General features: G+C 47.8%; 1 protein-coding gene and 1 long non-coding RNA gene across 4 annotated transcripts in view; one reads left to right on the top strand and one right to left on the bottom strand.

Annotated features, from left to right (window-relative positions):
* LOC128328940 (serine protease 53-like) overlaps nt 1–20807 on the top strand; it is a 41723-nt gene that overhangs the window by 9772 nt on the left and 11144 nt on the right. For 2 of the 3 annotated variants that reach the window (XM_053259207.1, XM_053259208.1), the window contains exons 2-6: nt 15095–15121; nt 16280–16448; nt 17273–17553; nt 19285–19451; nt 20523–20739. In XM_053259207.1, coding sequence (XP_053115182.1) covers nt 16315–16448; nt 17273–17553; nt 19285–19451; nt 20523–20739 — 799 coding nt within the window. In that variant the 5' untranslated portion in view covers nt 15095–15121; nt 16280–16314. Of the gene's footprint in view, nt 1–12861; nt 13283–15094; nt 15122–16279; nt 16449–17272; nt 17554–19284; nt 19452–20522; nt 20740–20807 lie in introns of those variants that run through there. The other variant, XM_053259206.1, reaches the window with a different exon arrangement.
* Nucleotides 8608–13847, bottom strand: LOC128328942 (uncharacterized). Its single transcript, XR_008309460.1, has 3 exons — nt 13754–13847; nt 12918–13402; nt 8608–9061 (listed from the first exon to the last, which is right to left on the bottom strand). It is a non-coding gene; the product is annotated as an uncharacterized LOC128328942 (long non-coding RNA).

Raw genomic sequence — 20807 nt, 5'->3', positions numbered from 1 at the left:
ATGGACCAATGGTCTGACTCAGTATATGGCAGCTTCCTATGTTTCTATGTGTTCCTAAGGGGAGGTCTGAACGTCTAGTCTATAGTTGGAGAAGGATTGCTGTGGGGCCTCCATGGTGGTGGCTCAGTGACCAGTCTGGGGGCCTGGGTTGGGCCGCTGTCTTCAGGCGGTACTTTGGCCGTTGGTTCTTCCCCTGAGGAAGGGACGGACTCATTGAAGGGGCCAGTGTCTGACCCAGGACCTGGGTCGAGGTGACTCCCAAAAGAAGCCAGCAGGTGGAGACACTCTAGGCCAGCACTCTGTTCGCTGCCCCCCAACAACACTTTCCTCCATCCAATCCCTTCCCTGCCTTCTCAAAATCCAGGGCAGGAGTGGGTGAGGTGGGCAGAGGTCACCAAAAGCGGCTCTGGCTCATGTGCGGCTGGGTGAGACAAGAGGTGGTTGTGGGCACTTTGTGGGCTGGGCGCGTGGAAGGAGAGAAAAGGAAGGGCAGTGCGGAAGACAGAGGGAAGAGAAGGAAGTCAGAGTGGGGATGAAAATTGCCTGGCGCATATGCCATGGATAAGAAAAATATTGGAGGGTGGACTTTGGCCGGTGCTTTGCATATTGCTCCTCCACCTCAGGTGCTACCGCATTTTCCCCTGCTGCGGTGAATGCAGACTGCAGCAAAAACGCCCCACTTTACACCAGAGGCATAGTTATAATTGGGTGGGAGGAGGGACCAACTTCCCATGACGGAGGGAGGGGGTATGGCCTGGGAAACAGCCCGCTGTTCGTTCTCCCCTCCTGCCTCCCTGGCTCCACAGCAATCTGCTGGCTCCTGAACGGAGTGTGGGAAGTGTCTGATACATATTTCAAGGGAGTGAGAGAGAGAGGGCATGCTGAGAATGTGTTGTTTTTCACCCTGTCCATAGTCATTCTTCTGCAGCAAAGACAGAGACAGGAGGAGGAAGGGCCCCAGGCAGAGGCGTAACTACCATTAGGCAAGGGGAGACAGTCATCTTGGGGCCCCACTGCCTCAAGGGGCCCCCCAGAGGCACGTCACATGACTCCCCACCTGCCTGCGTTGCACCCCCTATGAATTATGTTGAGTCTCTTGGAGATCGGCAGTAGCAGAGAGTAAAAAAAACACCCAGATTCAATGTGAACTAGATATTCACCGTATTTGTGATGGGGATGTGAGTGTGAGAGCACTATATATTGTGAAGTGTGTTTGTATGTGCATATCAGCGAGAAGCCCATTTTAAAATCATGTCTCTGGGCCCACTCCAAACTTGCTACGCCCCTGGCCCCAGGGCTTCACTCCTTGCCTCAGGGCCCACTTTGATATTGCCATACCTCTGCTTTACACCTTATGCACCACCCGTACCGTATTTACCCGATTTACCTGAATCGAAGATGACTCTAAACTTTAATAGCAATAGCACTTACATTTATATACCGCTCTATAGCCGAAGCTCTCTAAGCGGTTTACAATGATTTAGCATATTGCCCCCAACATTCTGGGTACTCATTTTACCGACCTCGGAAGGATGGAAGGCTGAGTCAACCTTGAGCCCCTGGTCAGGATCGAACTTGTAACCTTCTGGTTACAGGGCGGCAGTTTTAGCACTGCGCCACCAGGGGCTCTTCTAAGATGAACCCCTTTAAAAATACAGGTTGTATTTGTATATATCCAAAAGAAAGAGGATGCTGAATTTAAGACAACCCTCCTAACATCAAATAACTTGGGGGACAACCAAGTCTTGGATTCAGGTAAATACAGTGTACACTCACTGTGACAATTTATGCATGCATACAAATGGCAAAAATTATTCTGCTACGTGCGGAGAGGAGGGAGCTAAGCTTTGCCCTGTCCAGTTTGTAACACAGACCACAATATGGTTGGGTGTATATGATTCTGTCCAGTTGGCAAGCCTACCTATTTTGTGTGTGCCTATGGGACCTTGGCACTGGAGGACATCTTAGTCCCTTGATCCATGAGTCTCAGACTTGATTGTCCAGCATTACTATGTCTTGATGGGCTGCGATTATTTTTTGCCTAATTTCCAGTAGGCTTATGAGATCACCTGGCATTCCGTGTGTGTCTATGTGTATGTATGTGTCCCCCACCAACTTTGCAATGCCTGAATCAATTTGAACCAAATCAGGAACAGTTGTAGGGACATGTCGGGACACCTCAACGGCATCGTTTGTGATGCTGTCACCCACCCCGATTCAAGATGGCGGACACGTGAATGTTTGAGGTGCAAGTGGGCTAACCTGTGGACTGTCTAATAGATTTTAACTAAATTTGGTGTAGATGTAGTGCGTGACACAGAGGGACACCTCCACGGTGTAGTTTTTGATTATGTCATTCACCCCAATTCAAGATGGTGGACATGTGAACATTTGAGGCGCAGTTGGGCTAACTTGTGAACTGCTGAACTGATTTGAACCAAATTTGCTACAGGTGTAGGGACACATAGGGATAGCTCAAGGGCATAGTTTGTAATGATGTCATCCATCCTGATTCAAGATGACGGTCATGTGAACATTTGAGGTGCAAGTGGGAACCGATCTGGATCAAATTTGGTACAGTTGTAGGTTCACAAAGAGACACCTCAAACACATTGTTTGTGATGATGTCATCTACCCCAATTCAAGATAGCGGACGCATGAAAGTTTGAGGCGCAAGTGGGCTAACTTGTGAACTGCCTAAATGATTTGGACCAAGTCTGTCCAGTTGTAGGGATAGTGAAAGGTAAGTAGGCAGATTAGTTCTTTCTAGAACAACTTGTTAGTTTCTTGGCCCAGCTCATGGTTAGGAAGCACTTCCTGTGTTTGCCTAGTGGCTGTGAAGTGCTTGGAGTTGCCAACTCTGATGGAAGCAGCTATTCCTGGAGATGTTTCTTCCTTGATATCTTTTGCCATATTTGTAGAATCCAGTCAAAAGAGTTGTGGCACACAAGGACCAGACAGTGGACTATAATTAAGAACTAGCTGGGCGGGGCACAAAGCATCTGTGCCTCTACTTCGCCGCTGTCTCCCCCCCCCACGCTCCATTTCACCCCTTCCTCCACCATTGTCGTCATTGTTTTCTTCCCACCAGGCCTCAGCCACCTTTTTCCACCTGCCCCTGCCGTTTTTCTGGCTGCCCACCACTGTCTTTTCCCCCTGCCCCTGCCACCGCCATTTTCTTTCCTCTCACCAATCCCCATTGCTATCTGGCAGCTGCTTGCAAACTCTTGCGAGAGCTGCCACCCATGGGATTAACAACGGGTACGCCTAAGGGATGGATAGATAGATAGATAGATAGATAGAGATGTTACTAGTTTAATGGTATAAGTATTATTTACAGAAGGATTAGGGTTAGGGTTAGAATTGCTCCCCCCACCACCTCATCCATCCGGGTCACAGCTTATCAGTGTTGCCAAATTGTGTTGTTTGTGCAGGTCTGCAAAACCTAGTGGGGTAACTGACCCTCCTGATCCCAGGCTTTCCCAGCAACACCTGTGAAAAGGGCCCCGAGCTAATGTTTGCAGTGCTTAACTGCTTGGAACATCGCCCGAGAGTAAAGCCACATTCCAGTGATTTTTATCTATAGCAAATTACATGATGCTGAAATAGGAACAGAATGTAAAGGTAATTGATGGAGGTTCCTCTCTGTAGTTAGTACCCAAACAACCTATGGATTTTGAATAAAAGGTTAAAGGCAGTGGCTGACATCCAGACTGAATAGTACTACTCAAGAGTTACTCTAGTGGACTATTTAAGAACTACTCCGGAGTAATCTAGTCTGGCTGTCGGCCACTGGCCAGCACCCAAACTAAGAAGGTGCATGTGCAGTTAACTGTGCACATGTGCTAAAGGAGAGGAGACAGTACTAGCCAATTCCCTCTTATATCCTCTCATCTCTTTTGCGTATTTAATACTACACAACATATGCATCTCTGGGCGGTTTATATCATATATTCCAAAATATAAAATCACAATGAGGCTGTTCTCACAAGACTGGGCTTGGCTACCCGTGAGAAATGCCTGGAACTGTTGGCTCCCAGTGATGCCTTGGAGGCAAATCTGCCTAGGAAGCCCGCTGGTTAGCCAAGGTTAAGGGTGTGAGTGTGCAGTTAACTCAGGCTAACTGTTTGGCTGCCAGCGCTGACTGCTCCCACCTGGTGTTGACACAGGATGTTGCCAGGGAGATCCCTACAATGCATCCCGCACACGTGTGGTGCATTGTGGGATTTCCGGGGGCCGGGATGACATGTCCTGGCCCCCAAACCTTGGCACTGCCTGGGGCAGCAGTGGCTCATCTAGGCTTGTGATCCGTGTGCCCATTAACTCTTCTAGATCATCTAGCTTTCCCTGACACCAGCCCTCAAGCCCGTTCATGGGATTGTGAGAAAGGGCTCAACCAAAAGCCATGAAAACATTTTAAACAAGTTGTTCTAGTAAGAACTAATCAGCCTACTTTCCTTCACTGTCTCTATAACTGGACTAAATGTGGTTCAAATCGAGGTCCATGTTAGATCTCTTGTGCCTCAAATGTTCATGTGTGCATCATCTTGGATTTGGGGGGGGGGGATATCATTATAAACTACACCATTGAGATGTCCCTGTGTGTCACTCACTACAACTGTATCAAATTTGGTTCAAATCGGTTAGACAGTCCTCAAGTTAGTGCACCTGTGCCTCAAAAGTTCACACATCCACCATCTTGGATCAGGGTGGATGACATGATCACAAATTATAGCAAATTTGATTCAAATCTGTTAGACAGTCCACAAGTTAGCCCACTTGTGCCTCAAAAGTTTACATGTCTACCATCTTGAATTGGGTAGGATGACATCATCGCAATCTACATGGTTGAGGTGTCCCTATGTGTCCCTACAGCTGTAGCAAAGTTGGTTCAAATCGGTTAAGCGGATCACAAGTTAGCCCACTGGAAATTAGGCTAAAAAATTTAATTAACAGTTTAAATTAACGAACAACATAAACCTTAGAACTTTAAAAGTTAAAAACTAAAGACCTGATTAAATAAGTATGTCTTCAGCTGTTTCTTAAAAGCAAAGAGAGATAGGGAGACTCTAATGCTACTAGAGAGGATGTTCCAAAGTCTTGGGGCCAGTGTTCTCTCTACTTTTTTTCACCTGTGTCCAGAATGAGTTTTGTTCTGGGCGGCAGTATCAAGGCAGTGTGTGCACACCTGCATTCAGAGTGGGGCCCTCCTTGAGTGGGATCTAAAATTAACTGAGCGGAAATCAAGGCACACGTACACACCTTAGAGGGAACACTGCTTGGGGCAGCCCTCAAGAAGCCCGGATTGCCGTTGTCACCAAATGAGCCAGTGGTAATCACAACCGGACCTCTCCCAATGAACTTAATACGGGGTGGGGTTCATGAAGAAAAAGGCACTCTCTAAAATACCCTGGACTCAGGCCATTCAGGGCGTTATGAATAATAACCAGCACTTCTGTCAATCTCCTTGGCCTCTGAACTGACTGTGACTCCCACTCTCAAAAATATGTCCCTGAGGGCTGTGTGACCCTGAGGGACATATTTTGGGAGTCAGAGTCAGCTTCAGAGGGAAGCGAGATTGTAAAAAAAATGCCCCTTTACATAGTGCATGCACAGCATTGCTATCCTCACATATTTAGTCTGGATGTCACTCATGATCCCCACCCCCCCGCCACCCATCTCACTGTGGACAATATAGTCAATAAACCATGAGTTCTCAAGCTCAGCTTGGTGCCCCTTCAGGTAGACACCCTGGGCAACCACCCAGTTCACCCACCCATTAGTTCAGCTCTGTCTCCAGGGCATCTTTCAGTAGTCACCTAGAGACCAATGCAGATTCCTTGGCACTCCAGGCCAATCCTGGAGGTACAGCAATCCTAGAAATGCTCCCTCACAGTCCCATTCTCTTGGAGTAATAACGTGGCTATGGTGAGCTGAACTTCAGTTGATAGTCAGAGCTGGAGTTCATCCAGGGTCTGTGGTGTTCTTCTGAGTGTTCTGCTGGATTCCAGAATTTCTTCATCCACACCAAAAGGGACAAATTTCGCTAATCTGGAAAGACTCCATTTATGGTAAGTGCACCAGAGATGGAGTTTGAGCTCTCAGCTGAACGGGTGATTTGGACCTCTGGAATTTGACAGCTTTTGCGTGAAGAATGCCCAGTGGCTAATCAAGCCAAGGCAGGCGTCACACTTGGCTTCTTTGCATATGGGAAAGGATTCACTTATCACGCAGGTCGGATTGCCTCACTCTCCCTACGGAAATCCCAGACCGCACTCCTTATCTGACAGCCACCACTCAAAGTGAGCTGGAGCAGTGATACGATCTGGGTTGGCAGCCGAAACACACATTCAGCGGGAATCTTGGCTTCTGTGACCCCTCTTTCCCTTGAGGGGTTGGGAAGGGGAGTGTGTGAATACACACGCATCCTGCACCCATGAGAAAGCAAAGAACATAAATCACACAAGGGAGGGGTCTGACGATACTTCCTTCTGGCTCGATGTTGATTAATAGCATTTGGAGGTTGGCATTCGACCCCCCACCCCATTTTTTTTTTTACATTACTTTGAAGAATGTCCTTAGGGGCAGGTTTAGGGTTGAGCCCTGATGAGCCCTGGCATGAGCTATGTTAGCGTAGATGGCTCATGATCCACACACTCTTTGAAACCGTGCACTTCAGCAGTTTCTAATTACTCAGAGGATGATTGATTGCAGAATTGGATGGTTGCTGGAAATCAGGATGCATTCCTCACCTCTTTGTCCGTGGCTACCCTGCCAGGACCTTTGGGGGCAGATGGGGGGCAATTGCCCTGTGCCCCACACATGGGGATGGGGAATCTAAATTACGGTTCAGTGTGTGAAATGATCAGATCGGTCCTTTTCATACAAAGCAGTAAAACAAATCAGTTAAAGATAACTCCAGGATTGAGAGTTATTTCAGTATTTGGGTTATTTCGAGAGTTATTTCAGTATTCAGTACATTGACCCAGGATGCAGGGTGTGTGTGTGTGTGTGTGTGTATGTGTTTATATTTATTTATTTATTTAGATAGGTTCTTTATTATGGTCATTGCCCAATATAATCATCATAATACAGTTATAACAATCATAATTTTTACCAAAGCTTTTTTAAAGGTTTTAATTTGTAGGTGATTTTTAAATTGTTAAATTGTTTTAAGTTTTTGTATATATTTTAACTTGGTTTATGCTATTGTTAACTGCCCAGTGACAAAAGTTTGGGTGGTGTACAAATTTGATTAATTAAATAAATAACAAAATAACTAAATAAATAATACAGTTAGCGGCAGTAGCAGGCAATAAGAACCTACATCAAAGCTAGATAGATAAGTTACAGAACACAACAGTTCTGCTGCAACTTAAAAGTCGCACATACGCAGTTGCATGAAGCAAAGCCCATGGGAAAGAACTGGTGTCTCGTTTGCACACCTGCACTTGCACAACCTTAAGTCGCACAGGAGTTTCTCTGTTCCAAAACAGCACTGGCAGGGTTTTTACACACCCAGCAGGGCCGTGCTCAACCACCCACATTTCACAGGGCTGAAAGTCAGGGGCTATTATTATTATTTTATTATTTATTTTTATGTATTGTTATTAGAATTAAGGAGACTTTGCATTATTGGGAAATGAACAGGATTTGTCCTATTTATTTCAGTGGTGCTTAGTCGTGATTAACTTTATCTAGATGCAGCCTATATTACTAAGACCCTCCCCAGTAGACTGGCCCTCTCATGAGAGCGTTAGTCCCCTGGTGGCAAGCCACCATGGGGGCAGGAGTGTGGTTTGGCCTCCATGGACTGCTATGCCAGGGTGAGCCATCGCAAGAGCATCCTTGGTCACAGCAGGTAGGACCCCAGGATCCTTTACCCTCCCTTATATACGCTTCCCTTCCTAGGGAGTCATCATGTTCCCTTGCCTTTCCTGAGTAACAGAAAAATAGTGCTCCTCAGAATCCCCCCTTCCCTGCCAGAAATTGTGCTTGTGTGAGACTTGTTTTGTTACGGGGCTCTTATGAGGGTGGTGGTACAATAGCTGTCAGAAGAAGAGCTTGAATCAGAAGAAGGCATGGCATTTGAAGGATTTAAATGCCCTTTCCCTGCCAAGGGCAGGTGGACCATTCTGAAAAGTCACTCGGCATGCCCCCTTGAAGATCGCGGTCAATGGCTGGAGACGTGCTGATGCCTTGCGCACAGTCTGGCAACACATGTCCTATGGAGCTTGCTTGGACGTGGCCCCAGCGGACCAGGAAGTGGGAGGGCCTACCCTGCCCTGAATACGGAGGTTGCCGGACTCCTGTTGGACGCATGTCTGTGATATGATTTGCCATTTGAAAAATTAACCGCGGGTTCAGCAACCTCAGGTTTCCCATTACGTGTGAATGCGGCCACCCTGTCTCTGAACATGGAGGTAGCCTATAGCATCAGGATTAGTAGCCCCTGATAGACTTGTCCTCCATGAGTTTTGTCTAAGCTTTGCGTAATAAGGACCACCCAGTCTGCACTGCTGTGTCCCCTCTCCCTCCCTGTCCCCTGGGAAGAATAATGTCTTCACCCAGCATTAAAATGACAAGGAAGACACCAGAGAAACTGCCTCCAATTAATCTTTGCTTTTTTGCCAAATCAGCAGGACCAATATTATTAATATATTGCCAAAGCATGTAGAATGCTTTTTGAAGAAGTGTGAGTAACCCTGCTTCTTACACATGCAAAAAAATGCCCGATTGTGTAAGCCTGATGAGGTGTGGCAGGGCAGGGAGTCCCACAGTGTGCCTCCTCCTCCCGCAGCAGGTCCAGGATATAAAAGTTAGTGCCATGGAGAGCAGGCAGATTCGAGAAGGAGAAGGAGGGCCGCGAAGATGGGAGGACAAACAAGACGATTTCCTTGCTCCAGGCTGCTGTTGCTCTTGGTCGTGATGGGTGAGTTTTTGAGGACAGTCCATGCAGCTGGTGGTTGGGTGAGGCTAGATGGGCTTGTAGGGACAGACAGAATGGGATGGATGGATGGACGGATGAATCTTCAGCTCCAGGTCCCCATCCTAAGAGATGCTGGTGGTCGAAGAAAGAAGCAGAATGAATATTTTACTTCAAGAGAATTGTATCTATAAGGGGCTAATAAACTAAAAAGGTGTACCGATTCTGAATGTAAGACGAGTCCCTGAAAAAATAGAGATTAAATACAGGTTATACCTATAATTACCCAAAAGGAAGAGAACTCTGAATTTAAGATGACCCCCGGATTTCTAACATCAAAGAACTTGGGGGGAAACTAGCCTTGGAGTCAGGCAAATACAATATGTGATTTATCCCCTGTTTAAGCTGCCTTGAAGGCTTTTTCATTTGAAAGGAAGGTAAAAATGCCTTACAGAAATCAACTCTAAGTAGTGGCAGGGAATCGCAGGGACAAAAACTGAGGAGAGATACAGAGAATCGGCTAAACAGAGAGAGAGGCAGGTGAAGCCGGCAAATGGCAGTGAGATCATACGGTGAACTCTAGCACACCAAAATTTACACCGCAATAAATCTGTCAAGTTGCCTCAGTACCCTTGGGGTTTGTTCGCGGCAGCAGACGGACACAGCTACCACTCTGGAAGCCGGCAGACGGATACAAGTTGGAGCAGATACAGAAGGGGGATGCAATGTCCCACTGTGACCACTGCTACATGTCAAGCGCATGGCCTAGAGATGAAAGACAAATAGGGCTGCGTTCTCATAATCACGGCGATCCTGGTTAAAGAGCAAACCAGGATTGCTGAGCCCCATGGAGCTGGTTGTGAGAACGCAGCTTTCCCAGCCAATCCTGGTTAACCTGCTGTGGCTAAACTGCATTTAACCAGGATAGGTCATCGGGGTGTGATTGCAGCCTATAGTTGGTTTTGCGTGGGAGGGGGTCCTGCTATTTTGCATTTAATTGGTTTGTGTTTTATTTTCTTTAAATATGTTTTTTGTTTCATTATTCTTTGTTTGTCTTAAAGTTCTGTATTTTATCATAAGCTGTTTTGGGCTATAATATGCAGGAAATGTGGGGTGAAATTTTTTTAAATAAATAAGTGAAGAGACATGGATGAATGGCTGGGGGACAGATTTACATGATGTACAAGAGATGGAAGGAAGGAAGGAATAGGAGGGGGAGAGAAAGTGTGAATGGATATATAGTGCTTCACCTGCAAAGCTTTGAATCTGGCTGCAAACCAGTCCCTTCACCTGGAAAGCCTGTCACCCAAGCCAGGAAGAGCTGTGTCTCTACCAGTGTGGGAAAGGCACTCTGCACGTGCCTCAGTGGCACTCTTCTCTCCTTGGCAACCCTTGGGCATAGCAAAAATCTGTCCCAGCTAATATCTGATATGGGAGACTCAGTTTTCATGACAGCCTCCAGAAATGGTTGAGGCGGAAATTACGCAGCAAAACTGGTATGTTTATCGTTCTCATCATATCACTTGGCCACAATGATCGCAGTACCAGAGATGTTGCTTTCCCTTTGAATGTGTGGCTGGCAATTGCGGGGGAAACAACAACCTGCATGTGGATATAATGTAGATTCAGTTTGGTCATCTAGTATTTCCCCTTCAATATGATCAAGCAGTGTCTGGACAAAGTGCTACTTGGGGGCTTCTGGGTCAAAATTTCATTATTCCTCCTTGTTATGAAAAGTACTGGATATATAGGATACTGCGGTGCAGAGATGGGAGAGGGCTGCCAACTGACAAGGGGGGAAACGATCCAGTCTGCTCCTGTCCCTTTGCAAGAGCTTGACTGGCAGAAGCGAAGCACTGAAGCCCCCTGCAGATATCTGAAGATCAAGCTGCTGTTAATGGCACAGGAGCAAGGATCAGTCAAAACATTTGGCAACCTTAGAGAAAGATATAGGAAGGAAATGCTTCTTCCAGTCTCTGTGTCATCACAGACCCAGGGTCATGGCAGTAGTGGAGAGGGTTGCCCATCCTCTGATTCATATATGAACTCGAAGCAAAAGGGTCAAGGCATCAGGAAGCAGGAAATAAAAGTTGGGGTGGAGGGACTGTGCCCATTGTGGGGAAGACCACCCCCCTCCCCCCGGCAAGCTGGTCTCCATTGTGGGGTAATACTCCCCGCCGCCCCTCGCCAATTATTACGACCCTTTTTCTAGCAGGGTTCCTTCACAGCAGGGCAATTCAGCAGGAGCATGTTGTTGATATCGCTGCTGAGTATCAGTTAGAATATATAATTACGGTTGCTGCATTTGCCCTCTTCAAGCCTGGCCTGCGGACATTTAATAGATAACGTTTTTCCTAGCACGGAGACACACAGCCATGGGGAAAGCTCCTTACCTGTATAACCCGTTTTTTAAGACCAGGAATGTGCTACGTGCTAATAAAAAAAAAAAAAAAAGGCATTCCTCTGCACGTGTGCAGAGTGCCTTTCCTCACCACAATTCCCCATGCAGATTTTGCATGAGAAAAGGTCTTTAAGGCTGTCCCCTTTTTTGGAATGTGAAACTCTGAACTCAAAGGTGGCCTCAGTGGAGTAAAAATGTTCTTGAAAGGGAGGAGTTCAAATGCCAGGATTTTGTTCCCAGGAACGGTAACAGGGTGGGGTCAAAGGCGCCAACCATCCACGTTCCTAATTACAACAGCCTGGTACACATAAATAGCTCTGTTCTATTTTGTGATAAGGAGATGGGAGGGGATAGTTCTCATCATTCTTGAGTGACCTTCTGCCCAGTTTTGGAAGAAAACCAGACTTTAAAAACTTCTGAAAGTTGGACAGGGGAGAAATCTATATCCTCTTCTTTGTGATTATAACCACAGAGACGTGTGTGCATAGAGTTCATTAGCAGGTCAGGCAGCTGTTAAAGCTGCAAGAAGCCTGCCAGCAACAGAATAGAATAGAATAGAATAGAATAGAATTTAAAACAACAACACAGAATTAAATTAAAATAAAATAAAATAAAAGCTGGGGAACCTCGTGCAAAGTTGGAATTCTAATAGACCTGAGGCTATATATCTTCTATATATGAAGTAGAATAAAATAAATCAGAAGTCCTGAGGTGTTAGAAAATATATGCTCCTTCAGGCTACAAATGGGCAGGCAATAATAAATAAATAAATATTTTTATTTGTTAGCCACCCCATATAACACCTTTGTCGCTTAAAAGAAGCACATATCCTGCAAATAGAAATCAAGGTCAGCAGGGTGTTGGCTGAGCTAGAACCTGCCTCCCTCATGTGCTAGTTTTTAAACTGCAGGGAGGGGAGCAACAGCAGGAGAGAGGGCAGGCCCCTCAGCTCTTGCCTGTGGGCTTCCCAGAGGCTTCTGGTGCTCACGGTGGGAAACAGGATCTGGGACTAGAGGGGCCTTGGGCCTGATCCAGCAGGGCTGTTTTACAACTGCGTCCCTCGTAAACCCCAAAGGCCTTATGTGGATTCAACCAAGACTTTATTCCAGAAACAACTTCATTTTCTCCTTCTCCTTCCCCTCCACCCCACACACTCTCTACAGGATCCCCACTGGGACAAACTTCCAAACAACAAGACACAAAAGATTACTAGGCAGAACACGGCAGGCTGTTCTTGTGGCTCTTATGAAGTTGTGTGTGGCACTTTTCTTTTGCATGGGAGAGCATTCAAAACTGGTACACCCCCCCCCACACACACACATACACCACACACCTGTGGTACAGTCTGCTCTACCGCTATGCCAGGATCTCACCAGTCTCCACTATATGCACCCAGAGGTTCTCAAATGAGGGTTCCCAGGCGTGGTTGGACTACAACTCCCATCACCCCCAGTGACATTGGCCCCTGTGGCGGGGGTTGATGGGAGTTGTAGGCCAACAACTCACATTGGAGAACACTGGGTGTAGCTCGGGGCTGCGGAACTTCGGCTTGCTAGCTGTTGTTGGACCACAGCGCTCATAATCTCTGACCTTTGGCCACTGATGGGATCTGTAGTCCAACCATGTCTGGAGGCTAGGCAGCCTGGGCGGATCCTGATGCCAACGAACGCCATTTCCCCTATGCCAGATCGCAGCCACTGGGAAGGGACGGAAATCCAGATGGTGACCATGGCAGAGAGTAGAGTTAAAGGCTCCCTCCCTCCACACCGCAATCTCAGCTTCGATCCTGGCTACACACCCCTGCTGTTTACCCAACAATGCACACAGGCCTGCATCACACGAGAGGCGTGTCTGGGGTTGACTCTGCAGCAGGCCGGATTTGAGGACCTATGAGGAGTCCTTATCCGGCTGAAGGATGTTGGCCTTGGGTTGTGTGGCCAGCTACACAAACAAAGGCAGGTCCATTGACTTGGTGGAGCTCTGGAGAGGATGGGGACTCACTGCAGCTTCCTCTTCCCTGTTGGATGGAGGAGGCATCAGGAAGGGGAAGCTTCGGTCGGTCGCAGAAAAGATCCCTGCAGGGGGGAGAGAGAGAGAGGCTGAGTCACGACTGTTTGCTAGAGAGCTTTGCTCCTCAGGACTCTTTCTACTGCTGATGCAACAGCCCATTAGTCAGGGCGGGGTTGAACTGACAGCACCTCTGCCTCTTAGGTGGTTCCCCAGCTCCACTGATGAGTTTGCCGGGACTCTGAGAGTTCTGGAGTCCTGTCCAGGATTAGACGGACATAAGGAGCTGCCTTATCCTAGGCCTTCACTGACTGGCAGCATCGCTCCAGCTGGAGAGCCGGCCTTGTGGTAGTGAGCCTGGATTTTATCCCCTTGGATAAGCAGGGTTCGCCTTGGCTTGCATTGGGATGAGTGACTACCTGTGAGCACTGAAAGATATTCCCCTTAGGAGGGGATGGCGCTGTAGATCAGTGGCAGAGCATCTGCTTGCAAGCAGAAGGTCCCAGGTTCAACCATCTCCCGGCAGGGCTGGGGATCCTTGGGATCGGATGCCAATCAGTGTAGACCAGGGATTCTCAACGTTGGGTCCCTAGATGTTATTGGACTTCAACTCCCATAATCCCCAACTAAAGGCCACTGGGGCTGGGGATTATTGGAACTGAAGTCCAATAACATTTGGGGACCCAATATTGAGAATCCCTGGTGTAGACAACACTGGACTAGATGGACCAAGGGTATAAGGCAGGGGTTCCCACCCAGGGGTAATTCCAGATGTTGCTGAACTACAACTCCCATCACCCACGGCCACAATAAATTATAGCTGGGGGTGATGGGAGTTGTAGTACAACAACTTCTGGGGACCCAAGAGCGAGGACTGCTGAAGTACATGATAGGGGCTAGCGCGGGAGTCTTTTATGCAGCTAAATCAGCCAGACGGGCCAGGGAAGACGGTTTCATCCTCTGCCCCACCATGGTTCCAATTGCCTCCTGCCCAGTTGCAGTTATAGCAGCTACATGAGGAGGGAGCATATGAAGCTGCTTTCTGCTGAGTCAGGTGACTGGTCTACCTAGTTCGGGATTGCTCTCCCTAACTAGCAGCAGCAGCAGCAGCCAGCCTGCAGGCGCTTTGGCCTTTCCCTGAGCAGGGGAGAAGCAATCCGGATTGGGACTGCGGTAGGGACCCAGGACCAAAGCCCCTTTCCTTCAAACCTCTGTCCCAACCTGTAGGGTGGGGGTGTGCGCCATCCAGCTGTGATTTGCTGAATTAGAAAACACAAAGATGCCAGCCCAGACCGCATGTTCAAAACGCTGTATAGTTTGACCCTCAGGTAAAGTGAAGAAGTTTAGCCAAGAATGAAAATAAAGCGAATTTCCAAAGTCACGAGCACCAGATACAGGCGTCTTAGAAGGACGCCACCTGAGACGGTGCGTATGCCGACACCTTCACAAGGGATTTGGTGCTTGCCTGCCAGCATCACCACATTCTTGCTGGATTTGGGTGCCACAGTGGTTGCTCTTGCATCATCGATGGGCATGATGCTTTGCAATGTACAAAAAGAGAGGACCCTGTCCCGAGTCTGAGGAATTTAGAAGGGAAGGCAACAGAGAAAGGAGAAGGAAATGGAGCCAGGGGCAAACAGGGAAAGAATGTGCAATAGTTTCAGTTCCACATATTTCATCTTGGTTGATGATGAGATGCAGCGCGGTTGTACACATACCAACATAAACATGCTCAACCATTTTTTCTCTTTTTCATGCAGGTCTGCATCAAGGATCATCAGCACCAGGTATGGACTAAGTGCATCGTTTTTAAAACACTCCTTTGCTGAAAGTTCTAGCCAGAATAACAATGCACCCACTTGAGGCTGAAAGGAAGAAGTACAAAGCCCTTTCAGCATCAGCCACGAAGCTGCATTTTGCGGTGCTCAAAAGTGTTATCGCCACATTTATTGGCACCATTAGTGTATATTTATTTATGTGTTTGTTTATTGTTCAATTTCCATACCGCCTTTTATAAGACATCCCAAGGCAGTGTTCAAAAATTTAAATACAATAAAACTCCATACAAATTACATGAAAATATTAAATTCCATTAAAACAATAAAAATCATAAAACTTTTTTTAAAAAACCCAATGAAAAGAGACAGAATATACAGTGCTATTCAAAGTGTAATGGTTTAAAAGGACAAGCACTGGCCTCAAGGAACATACACTTTTAATTCTAACCATGAGAGGAAGGGGCCAGAGAAACAAGAGATAAATGTGAGTGACTATAGTTAACATGTACTTCATGCTGCATATCCATTGGGAATGAGGACAAAGAGATAGGCAGTTTTGTCATGCAAACTTATTTGCATTTCATTATTTCTCCCAAGGACTCATGGGAGCTGTAGTTTGATGGGGGAATGAGAAGGGGCGGCCTTTTCATGAGGCCAGGTGAGGCGGTAGATTATTGGGCTCCAGCAGGGCAACAAGATGGCCCCTGTGACTGCCATTGGAGTACCTCTTTGGGATTCATCGGACCGTTGCAAATTTTGCAAGGAGAGTCTCTCCTCGCACACTTAGCAAGAAGCACAAGGAGAGAAGAAGAGGCTGCTGGCAACTCACCCTCCTGCCCACTTCCAAAGCTTGCCAACATCCGTTTTGAAAGAGGCTGGCCCCCACAAGGGTTATGGGGCAAGGCAGCATTGGGTACCTCATCCCAGGCACTGTAATATCTGGGGCCACCCCTGGGGCGGAGGATTCTCTGTTAGAGTTCCCTGCTCTAGGAACATGCATGCTGCCCCTAGAGAAATTTATTTTATTATTATTTGTTTGATTTTTAAATTTGTTTTTAATGGCTTTTTAAATCAGTTCAGATCTGCAAGGCAGATCTTTTTGTATGATATGTGTCTTCCTATCCTCACTGTCTACCGCCCCCCCCCCCCCGCGCCCTTTCTCTTCAGCTCCAACTTGTGGCAATCCAAGGCCTATTACTCGGATGGCGGGAGGACTGAATGCCCAGCGTGGGGAGTGGCCGTGGCAAGTCAGTCTCCAGTACAAAGATCTGCACGTGTGCGGTGGAAGTGTTATACACAATCGGTGGATCCTGACTGCTGCCCACTGCTTTCTTGAGTGAGTCAACACTGAATGGGTCCCTTCCTGGTGCCATGGGGAGCCTGCATCCCAGAAATGGTGCCCTCCTCCTTTCCAGCTTCCTCTCACACCTCCCATTCCTTCCAGTTTCTCACTGGTGGCCTCAACCCACTCCAGCCCCCAGCTATCGATCAAATTATCTTTCCCCTCTTGCGTCATGTTCCCATTGGCTGCAACAATCCAGATAAGTGAATAGAAGGACCTTTGACCTCTTAGATGTGATTGAGCCAATCAGCAATTTTGTTTAGTCTTCCCCATTGGCCGCCCCCATTCTATTGGCTGTGGCTGCAGATCTCCCTATACAGATATGGAAGCAAGTGCCACAAACTAAAAAAAAAACTTAATTCAAAATAAACATGGATAGATTCAGGGTCAGTGTTCCCTGTAAAGGATTCCCAGATGTTGTTGACTACAATTCCCAGAATCCTCGGCCAAAGGCCATTGCAGCTGGGGATTCTGGGAGCTGTAGTCAACAACATCTGGAAATCCCTGTTACAGGGAACACTGTTTAGGGTGCCAGATGAAAAGATTAACAAATAAGAGTGCCTCCTTTGATCCTTTGGACCAATGGGAGTAACCAACCTCTGGGCTTAGCAACCACAACACCCTTCATGCTTGGCATTTGTAGTGTGTTTTAGTGTGTTCAAGGTCCTTCACATACGTCGTCTTAGGAACAGATGGGAAATGAGACAAGACAGAAGAGGTGAGGCGCCTGTGCCCAGGCAGTTTACCGTGACATGTCCTAATTTGTCTGCAGGGATTAAAAAGCAGTCTGTGTGTGTGTCTCTTCTTTTTCCTCCCAGGGTTGGAGTTGGGCACCATACGTCCAACTGGAAAGTGGTCTTGGGCCAAGTGAAACTGACAGACAAGAAGGCCGTGGGGGTGAAACAGGACGTTGACCAGATTATCACCCACCCGGACTACACCAACTTTGACAAAGGCTACGACATTGCCCTGGTGCGCCTTGCCAAGCCGGTGAAATACACCCGGGATATATCGCCCATCTGCCTGCCGAACGCCAACCACCGCTTTGCCTTTGGGACACAGTGCTGGCTCAGCGGCTGGGGAGACATTGGCATGAACAGTGAGTGGGGCAGAAGGGGCCTCTGGGGCTAGAGGGGAGGAGCGTCACGCTGGCCGCTTCTAATCCAGGGGAAGGTTTGGCCAGATGCCTGATTCAGGGTGCTCAGGTCCCAGAACCCACATAGGGTCTCCAAACTGGGAGATGGGCAACTAGCCCGTGCAGAACTGATGAGTTCTGAACTAGCCAGTTCTGAGCGAGCCAATTCTGAACTAGCCTGTTCAGAACTAGCTGGCTCAGATGAAACAAGGGGGTTGTAGTTATGCTCATGGAGCCATGAGTAATGGCTCTCCCTTTTGGCAAAGGGAGAGCCAAACTTTTCAGCAGAGCAGAAAAGTTCCAGGGGGACCATCCCCATCTGGTTGCCGGCCAATGCTTTTGCATCTTCTCCCCTACTCTGGAAAGAGATGGGGTTAGAGTTGGAGGTAATGGGCCCAGTGAATGGTCTGAGAATGGCTTGCTGAAGCTAAGCAGGGGTGGATTTAGTCAGTCCCTGAGATGACAGAATCCTGGAGGCCCCATCAATCTATTAGCTGGGGCTGATGGGAGTTGTAGTCCAACAACATCTGGGGACCCAAGACTGGAACCTCTGGGTTATAAGGATAATAGAGATATTCTAACAGCAAATTCAAAGGGTTGAGGGCCTATCAATTTCGACAAAAACAAGGTTACCGGAAAATAAGATTTCTCCATACCTGGGACTCCCTAGGCATGCAGAAGTATAGAAGTGTGCAATTTTATTTTATTTTTAGCAGAGTTTTAAAACATGCTTTAAAACTGGCCCTCTGAGCTTCCAGGACTTAACAGGCTATTTGAGGGCTCTTGAAGCCCTCAATTAATTTAATTTAATTTAATTTAATTAATTAAATTAGCCAGTAAACTAAAAAAAGGTGGGGAGGTGTAGAGGGGAAGGGGACCTGCTCGACAGGTTAGAACAGGGGTGGCCAACCTGAGGCGCTCTAGCTATTGTTGGGCTACAACTCCCCTCACCCCAGTCACAGTTTATTGTTACTGTGGATGATGGGAGTTGTAGTCCAACGATGGCTGGAGAGCCTCAGGCTGGCCACCCTTGGCTTACAGTGAGTATCCTGGCTGGGGAGATGCAATCCCTGGAGTTAAGGAGCTCCCCTCCCTGCACTATACAAAGATGTTTCAAGAGGGCGGAAAGTGGGGGGCAGTGGGGAGGAAACCAGTCTCCTTTCCCACGTCCTAGAACCATCCCACCGTCCCCCAGCATGCTCTGTAACCACAAAACACTCAGAATCAGCCAGCTACAAAACTGATCCTCTTGCGCTAGCACAGCAATGGGGAGGCCTCAGAAATGGCTGAGAGGGGGGAAAGGTGCCCTTCTCCCCCTCCCCCTTCCTCTTGAATCTCTCTGGCCTGGTGAGGCCTGAATAGGGTTGCCTGACAGATGTTATTCCTGGAGATTCCACCCTCATTCCACCCCAACATTTCCCCCAGTTGTGAGCCATTCAAGATGGCCGACCATAGTCACCTGGAAACTGATGCTCATTCCCAGAGACTCCTCCGGGCCATTCCTAGAGGGATGACAGTGCTTTGCCTGAATGGTTTCAAGCTAGCTAGCTAGGGCCATGAAGAGAAGTGCTTTTGGGGGTGGGGGTGGGTGGGCTGGAGATTCAGTGTGACCCTTTGCTGCAGGTCCCACTGGCGTTGATTTGGGCCTGGCCCCACCCACCCCAAGCTCTAACCTCATCTCCCCCCATGTTGCAGCCACCCTGCCAGACCCCATGCCTCTCCAGGAGGTCAATGTGGACATGCTGACAGCGGACACGTGCAACTGCATTTATGCCAACCTGCGGGACAGGAAGATTGTCAACCCAGCCCTGCCTGGCATGATCTGTGCCATGACTCCTGACCGCAAGAGGGGTCCCTGCAAGGTCAGTGGTAGACCTGTGTGGAACTGTCAAGGGAGGGTAGGAGTGTGGCTACTGCTTCATCAGAATAGAAGCCGAGCTTTGCTGGATCAGAACAAGTCATCTTCATTTTAAAAGGAGATTTCTAGTCCTCATGGATGCAGAGATCAGCTTGGGAACATGTAGGCCAGGAGTTCCCAACCTGAGGTCCTCCAGACGCAGCTGAACTGCAACTCCCATCATCCCTAGCCACAATAAAATGTAGCTAGGAATGATGGGAGTTGTAGTTCAGCAACATTTGGCTTAGCAGTGTCTGGCTAAGCCAGGGTGTTGCAACACCTGCAGGTGTTGGACTATAGCTTCCATCACCCCTGACTATTGGCCACTGTGGCTGGGGATGATGGGAGCTGTAGTCCAAGGACAGCTGGAGGGCCAAAATTGTGCAGCCCTGGACCACGGCTTAAAAACTAGCACGCAACTGTGCAATGCTTCGAGAGGTGAAAAGGTGGTGCTTCAGAGTTCTGTGAAGCTCCTTCTCCCTCATGGCTGCAAGAGGCAGAATGCAATGCAAGTGAATATGCATTTGGTGGATGTTTATCCAGCTTGTAGGATTCTCAGCTTAGAATCGCAGTCCTTTTTCTCTGTCTTGTGTGTAGCTTTGAAGAATATTCCACATTTCCACAGTGAGAAGCTTCAGGGCAGTTTTAATTTCTTTTAGAGTTGGGATTCCCATGCTTGGGTTCCTGGATGTTGAGGGACTACAACTTCCATCATCCCCAGCCACCATGAGCTTCTCTCTCTCTCTCACTCACTCACTCACTCACTCTCCCTTCCTCACACACACTTGCCTCCTTCCCTCAGCTTGATGGTTATCATCACCTTCTTGAGCTCTGATGGGGATCTCATTCAAAATCACAGAGATTCCCAGCTCTCAAGAGCCCATCTCTTAATATTGTTATTTCATTGATGAAACCTCAGTGAACCAACCTGGGCTATTAACCAGCAATTTACCACACAAAGGAATAGTCCTCAACCAGCATCCATAAAAACGGTCTGTGCACATCTGGTATAAAGCCATTCTTCTTTCCACCGCAGGGTGATTCAGGTGGTCCTCTGGTTTGCCTGGAGCATGGCCGATGGTTCCAGGCTGGACTGATGAGTTTTTCTCTGGGCTGCGGCTCTTTCTATGGACCCATCATCCTGACCGAGGTCACGGCCTACGTTGACTGGATACAGCAATACATCAAGGAGGCCACCTTTACTAATCAGTCGGAACCCGTGCCCACCACCACAGACAAGTACATGTGCAGAGGTACATTTCTTCTTTATCTCCAACTATGATGAATTTATTTTTAAATTTTACAATCCAAATGTACAGCC

The sequence above is a fragment of the Hemicordylus capensis genome, chromosome 6, assembly GCF_027244095.1.
Source record: "Hemicordylus capensis ecotype Gifberg chromosome 6, rHemCap1.1.pri, whole genome shotgun sequence".
NCBI lineage: Eukaryota > Metazoa > Chordata > Lepidosauria > Squamata > Cordylidae > Hemicordylus > Hemicordylus capensis.
Note: the sequence above shows the minus strand (reverse complement) of the source record. Positions and strands in the feature narration are given on the sequence as shown.